We start from the raw sequence: 7,100 nt of genomic DNA on the forward strand, positions 1-7,100 counted from the left end.
CCCATCTTCCCCCTTCCCCCCACATCCATCAGTCCTCAGTTTGTTTCTCAGTATTCAAGAGTCTCTCATGGTTTGCCTCTCTCCCTTTCCCCCACCATTTCCCCCCTTCTTCTCCCCCATGGTCCTCCATTAAGTTCCACCTAATCCTCCTATATGTGCAAACATANAGTCAGCATGGATTTCAAGAGCTAAGTAGTTTTTGTGTGTTACATTGGTACGGGTTTACTTTCATTTGGGTCTTATTTAGTGAACATTTGTAAAACAAGTATTGTACTCCCAAGTTCTACATATCTGTTTTCCTTCCCTGTGAAATAGTTCGAGTTCGGAGAAAATCAAGGCGGCGATCACAATGGGGTAAAGGAATTATTAAGAAAAGGAAAGTCAATAATTTAAAAAAAGATGAAGAGGACACCAAATTTGCAGACTATGAGAACCATACGGAAGACAGGAAGTTGCTAGAGAATGGAGAGTTTGAGGTAAGCACTGACTGCCATGAAGAAAATGGAGAAGAAACTGGAGACCTCTCTATGACCAATGATGAATCATCGTGTGATATCATGGACATGGAACAGGGGCAGAGGCTTAACAGTGGAGCAGGCACAAAGGAGAATTTTGCATCTACTGAAGAGGAAAGTTCCAATGAGTCTCTACTCGTCAACAGCAGCAGTTCTCTAAATCCAGAGCAGACATCTAGGAAAGAGCCTTTTCTTAAAGGAAGCTGTCTAAATGGTGAGGCCTCCACAGACAGTTTTGAAGGAATACCAGTTCTGGAGTGTCAGAACGGCAAAGCTGAAGTTGTTTCTTTCTGTGGTAGTGGAGATAAATGTAGTTCTGAACAAAAGATTCTCCCGGAGGACCAGTCAAAGGAAAACCCAGAAATTTCCAATGAACATCTTGGAGATGATCCTGACAAACTGGAGGCACTGGAATGTAGCAATAATGAGAAGTTAGAACCTGGCCCTGATGTGGAAGTTAAAGATGCAGAACTGGATAAAGAAGGTAGAGCGAATATTTTTAAAAACCTGAAATTTTAAACTCCTGAGTTAACTAATTGCTTATTTTGTCTGGCCCTTAGTAGCAGTAGTTGATAACCAGTTATCACTCTCTGAAAATCTGTCAAAACTTTTGTCTCTTTACCTGGAAAAATGTACACGTGAATACTACATTTTGGTGGAAATTTCAGAGGGTTTATGGTCCAGAATGCATTCGTTTCCTGGCTGCTTACTCTTTTGCTTCCTACCTTATTGTCATCCTTATCTTATTGGATTTATGGCTAAAGTAAACCCACAGGTGTTAAGAAGATGGAATTCTGTTAAGAATTGTTGGGATGGGGTAGGGTAGGCACGGGTTGAGAAGACTTGGATACTAGAGCAGTATGGTATGTTACACTCTTGTAGACTCATTTTAAATGACCACTTCTGTTCATTATAATCATGTGACTTTGAGCTGGTTACTTATGTTCTCCAAACCTGTTTTCCCATCTTCTGAATTAAACTTCAGAGGGGTGTCACTGCAGAGATTAAATAAGTCGTGTATATTCATCGCCTGTCCTGGTACCTGGCACATACTGAGGTATATTCATTCCAGGCATTCACTGTTAGTTTAATCTGAGGGATGTTGAGTCTAAGGGGTCCATTGCTTTGTAAGGCCAGTAGTAGAGGAAGCAGCAGAATGTGCACTACCAGATCTACCTTGTTCTCGCAGACTCAGAGCACTCTGCCAGCTCCTGATTTCCTGTGGCTATGCTATTCTTTTAAGAAGCAGCAGTAATGGGGGCCTGGGTGTTCCTAGCCCTACTTTGTTTTTCATTCTTTAGTGCATAGTAGGATGGGGTGAATTAGAGATCTATCTACCCTTTGAATATACATTTCTATCCTGACCAGGTACTCTTTTAACACAAGGCTATTTTGAAATTCTGTCTTGCTCTCTAAATTGTGTGGAGTTATATATAGCTTTAGCCTGGGATTTGGACTATGTGGGAAAAGTTTTTTGCTGCCAGTTTTTGAGCCCTTTAGTAGAATTAGGAAGTAGGAAGATAAAATTCAAAGTCTTAGAATTCTTTTAATGGATAAAGAGAGATGTGTGTGTGCTGTTCTTAAATGCTACCTATGGAGAATTTTTCTTTTTCTTCAACATTTAATAATAGAAGGTAGTTTTAAGAGCAATATTTGTTCTGGTATTTATTTATATTTATCATATTTACAGAACTTTAAAAATGTGGTGCAGCTAGGGCTAAGTAATGACTGGGACAGAGTGGGAGAAAGGGAGAGCTCTTTCTGATGAGACACTTTGGGTACAAGGCAAGGAATCCTTTTTAGTGTTCTTCACTATGAGATTTTAGTAAGCTTACAGAAAAGGTTTAAGTTAATATTATGTTCAGTTGATTATCTAAAAACTTCAAAGATATTTGTTGTGTAAGAGCTTTACCTGACGTTTTCACTTGTGAATGTCAGGGAGGGCAGTGTTACCTCCTACAAGTTGTCAGGCTCCTGGAAGTCCATAGATCCCCCCTGCCCTCGTTAGCCCTCAGAGTGCCTGGTGCTGTCAGATTATGCTCAGCCACCTCAGAATTTCTGTGTGTGTGTGTGTGTGTGTGTGTGTGTGAGAGAGAGAGAGAGAGAGAGAGAGAGGAGAGAGAGAGAGAGATAAGATGTTGAGAGGAGAATGTTTAGATTATGGTATTTCACTCTAAGGTAGGAAAGATCACTAGCCCTATTACACTTTAAACAGGCTTATATTTTTAAGGAAAATTGTCATAACCCACATCAGTTTCTAATAGAATTCTGGGCAATGTAAAAGAGAAAAATAAGATATTTCAGTTAATGTTGAGGAAGATTTTTTTCTTCATAAGGGATATATGTATATAGAGAGATTGGCCTCACTTGCTGTTTGTATCTGTTGGTCTAGGTTGCTTCCCCTCTTCCAGCTCTGAAAGCTCCAGTTTTTAAAAATATTTATTTAGTTATTTTGAAAGAGACAGAGCACGCTCAAGGGAGGGGCAGAGGGAGAGGGACAGAGAGAATCCCAAGCAGGCTCCATGCTCAGCCTGCAGCCCACTGCGGGGCTTGATCTGACAACTGTGCGATCGGGACTTGAGCCGAAATCAAGAGTCAGACGCTTAACAGACTGAACTGCCCAGGTGCCCTAGAAAGCCCCAAATTATAAAATGATGGCTATCATAAAAAGAGTGGAGGTTGCTTTATAAGTTAGTGCTTAAAGGTGAAGGTTGCTTTTCTCTGCCTTTAAGTGGATATGTTTATTAGATGATATTCTAATACGGCTTGACTTTCATAGTTGTGGTTTAGTTCTTTTTAATGTGGGTTACTTATTCTTTCCAAAAAAAAAAAAAATCATTTACCATTTAAAGAATAGACCCTTATTCCAAATAGTTTTTGTGGAATTTATAGTTGTTTAAGCCTGATTTTTCTTAACTTTTACTTGCTGCAGTGCATTTTTTTTTCAATTGTAGGTGTTTCTAAAGTAAAGAAATGTCGTAAGATAATTTTAGAGCAGGCAAAACCAACAAGCCTGGAACTGGTTCCGGAAGAGCCCTGTGAGCCTGTGCCACCTCTCATAGTTGATCATGAGAGATTGAAGGTAAGCTTAACTATTCCCAGTTTATGTTTTTAAAGATTTTATTTTTAAGTAATCTCTCTACCCAACATGGAGCTTGAACTCACAGCCCTGAGATCAGTAGTTGCATGCTCTGCTGACTGAGCCAGCCAGGGCCCCCTCAGTCAATTTTAAATGAATGGAAACACATTTAAATATGTTTGTAGGCAGTTGAATAAAGCTAGTTTTGATAATCTCTTGCTTTAACCTAAGAATATAAGTGCTTTAGGACTTGCAGTAAAAAAGAGTTTTGTGTTTTGAAGGATTTAGAAAATGGTGTTGGTAATAAACTAAGCCCTAGAGTCTTCTAAAATCAGGTTGTCACTGTTACATTATAGCCTGTGGTGTCTGTTCCCTAACCATTTGAATATAACTGTTTCAGTGTGAACAATGAAACCAAACTTTATTTTATTCTCTTTTATTCTAATTTTTCTTAGAAATTGCTTGATTTGTTGGTAGATAAAAGCAACAATCTGGCAGTTGATCAACTTGAGAGATTATATTCTCTTCTTAGTCAGTGCATCTATCGTCATCGTAAAGATTATGACAAATCACAACTTGTAGAGGTAAGTGCTCAGTTCATCCTTAGAATAAAGAGATATGTGCTTTTACTTGTCCTCCCAAAAAAGGGAAAAAAAGTTATTTTAGTCTCTGTCTTTCACCAAGTAACTGAAGAATGTTTTGAAAATTTAAGATTAGAAGACTTGTTAAGAGTTATAGTTTGTTTTTGTTTTTTAAATTTTTTTAATGTTTTATTTATTTCTGAGAGAGAGAGAGAGAGACAGCGTGAGCAGGGGAGGGTCAGAGAGAGATGGAGACACAGAATCTGAAGCAGGCTCCAGGCTCTGAGCTGTCCGCACAAAGCCCAACACAGGGTGCAAACCCACAAACTATGAAATAATGACCTGAGTGGAAGTTGGGTGCTTAACCGACTGAGCCACCTAGGTGCTCCAAGAGTTTGAAGAATAAAGCCTTTCTCTATCTTTTTGTCTCAGGACAGAAGTAATCTTAGATTCTTTGTTTATCAAAACACAGAAATTCGTGGTTCTGGGTTGGGAAATACACAGAATAGCATGCCACAATTCTCTTGTCCCTTTCTTGTTACTGACATTACTAAGCATATCACTTGGGCCAGTTGAATGTGGGGATGGCCTTACAGTCCTTACCAGTGCTACCTAGGCAGCTACTGCTGATTAAAGGAATGGGCCTGAGCAGTGAGATCTGTTTGCCACCCCATTAATGATTAGAAGAGAATTTAAAAGTCATCTCATTAATCAGATCTAGGCCTATGAAATGGCTGCACAAAGGAGTGCTTGTTCTTTTGTTTAGATAGACACTTTTCATGTGAATTATTCCCTTTCTAGACAACTTTGGGCCTTACAAACATGAACTCATGTCTGTTCATATAATTTATATCATCAAGCCACACTTCTGCTTTTTGAAGTCATCTGAGCAAATAGAAACCCTCTAAATGGCTAAGTGACTCAGTTAGACTCCCTGTTCATTTGCCTGTTATCTTATTTATCTGGAGGTCTGGTTATTAAGTATTTATTGAACGCCTGTAGTTCCAGATAGTGTGCTAGATGTTTGGGCTGCAAAACATGAACAAGACAGTCCCTGCTCTCAAGGAGCATTTCTAGTATATTAAAGGTCTGTATTTACAGGATGGGATTATTTTTCATTCATAATAAGGAATACTGGACTTAAAGAAAGAGAGCAATCACACTTTAATGAGTTACATTTTTATGAATCAATACTGTCATTATGCAGTAGTTAGAAATAAGAAAGCACAAATGAGAAATAAAAACATCACCCACATCCCTCCATCTAGAGGAAACTAGTGAGTATTAATCTTTTGGAATATCTTCCATGCTTTAAGAATGCTTGGATGTACCTCACATGTGTATAAGTGTGTGAATGTATATTTAAAAATTGAGATCATGTTGTATATTGTTTATTGACTTTCCTTATTCAGTAATAAGATGATGAAACATTTAGCAAGAGTGATGTTTATTGAACATATATGAGAACTTTTTGGTCAGTGATAATCTGGCCTATTAATTTTACAGAGATGTAGAATGTAATTTCTTTGTAGTTATTTAAAGGAAGGAAAGGAAAACCAAATGTCTTAGACACTTGGCCATCTGACACTTGGCCATCTGAGTGAAATGTGTAGGGTAGAGTTCTTTACCTTTTTTTTTTTTTTTAAATTATAGAATTTGTTCACATGATTGACATTTGGTTAGATTGAATGGATTGAATACTCTTTAGCACTGAAACATTTTTCAGTAGGGGACTTGGACCCCTATAATTTAGGGGTTTTGTTTAGGGAGGGGAAGGGATATATGGCAGAATCACCAGTGAGTGGCATTTCTGGTGGTGATGGCACCTTTTTTCTTTCAGCTCTGATTAGAGTGGATAGCAGTGGGAACAGGTGCATTCTACTTTGGGTACAAGTTTTACTAGGCTGAGTACATTCATTTTGTTTTGGGAGAATATGAGTAAAGGAAGGGGTCAGGCTCCAGAGTAAGGCAACCTGTATTCAAATGGACTCTTTTGTTGATTAGCTGACAAATTATTTATATACATAAATCTCTTAATACAATATCTGGCATAATAAGTGCTCATTGAGCCTTACTAGCATCATCCATTAGCCTAAATATCAAATAGGAGGCATTTGGATTGTCTAGGGCAGATAGACATACAGAACAGCTCTGGTATTATAATTAGGAAAATACTTAAAGCTTAACTTGTATCTAATTCTTTCTCTAAAAAGTTAATTTAAAGTGAATTTTCCCATAATACTTTATCTTTCCTTTAAAAGATAACATGCACTTTTTTTTCCCCTGTAGGAGATGGAAAGAACAGTTCATATGTTTGAGACATTCCTATGAACTTTTCAAGATGAGTGGTTTATCCTCTCCAATCTGCTCCTGACAGAGCAGTCTTCTGAGCCATTCGATTTCAAATTGCACCAATGATGTGCAGAGCCTTGGTGTAAAGTGCTCTCTCACTCATCCTTTCTCTCTGTTGAATTTGGTGCTATTGTCTCAGGTACCTGAAACCAACCAGCCTACAAGAACCAAACAGAACTTCAGAAACATGTTGTATTTTCCACAAATAAAAAATACAACCCCACAGATTGGAGATTTTGGTGCTACAGAAACTGCTCTCACTTCTGCTCCTCTTTTCGTGCACTCTCTTTTGGAGATTTCTCTCTTAGGGAGCAGACCAGCAAACGCGAGGAAACCGGATGGGGCAGTTCTCTAACTGTGTTGAATTGTTTAAACAGTGGGCAACCTGTTTTGTTTCTTGTTTTTTGTTTTTTTTCCTTCCCCTCCTTTCTGCTCCTTTTAGCATACTTGTTTTTATTTTTTCCTCTGGGTAATGGACTGAAACCTGTTTTAGAGTTGGCTATGGTGTATTCTGGTGGGAAACTGAAGAAACTGGATGAAATTAGATTAGGCTCTTTAGAACTGCCTTTAATG

General features: G+C 38.3%; 1 protein-coding gene across 2 annotated transcripts in view; it reads left to right on the forward strand.

Moving 5' to 3' along the window:
* ATAD2B (ATPase family AAA domain containing 2B) overlaps positions 1–6,750 on the forward strand; it is a 159,147-nt gene extending 152,397 nt beyond the window's left edge. For both annotated transcript variants that reach the window (XM_077774077.1, XM_077774079.1), the window contains exons 25-28: positions 316–999; positions 3,470–3,597; positions 4,050–4,178; positions 6,465–6,750. In XM_077774077.1, the coding sequence (XP_077630203.1) occupies positions 316–999; positions 3,470–3,597; positions 4,050–4,178; positions 6,465–6,506 (983 nt within the window). In that variant the 3' untranslated portion in view covers positions 6,507–6,750. The remainder of the gene's footprint in view (positions 1–315; positions 1,000–3,469; positions 3,598–4,049; positions 4,179–6,464) is intronic.
* Positions 6,751–7,100: the final 350 nt, after the last annotated feature.

Source organism: Crocuta crocuta, unplaced genomic scaffold (assembly GCF_008692635.1).
Source record: "Crocuta crocuta isolate KB4526 unplaced genomic scaffold, BGI_CrCroc_1.0 scaffold246, whole genome shotgun sequence".
Taxonomy (NCBI): domain Eukaryota; kingdom Metazoa; phylum Chordata; class Mammalia; order Carnivora; family Hyaenidae; genus Crocuta; species Crocuta crocuta.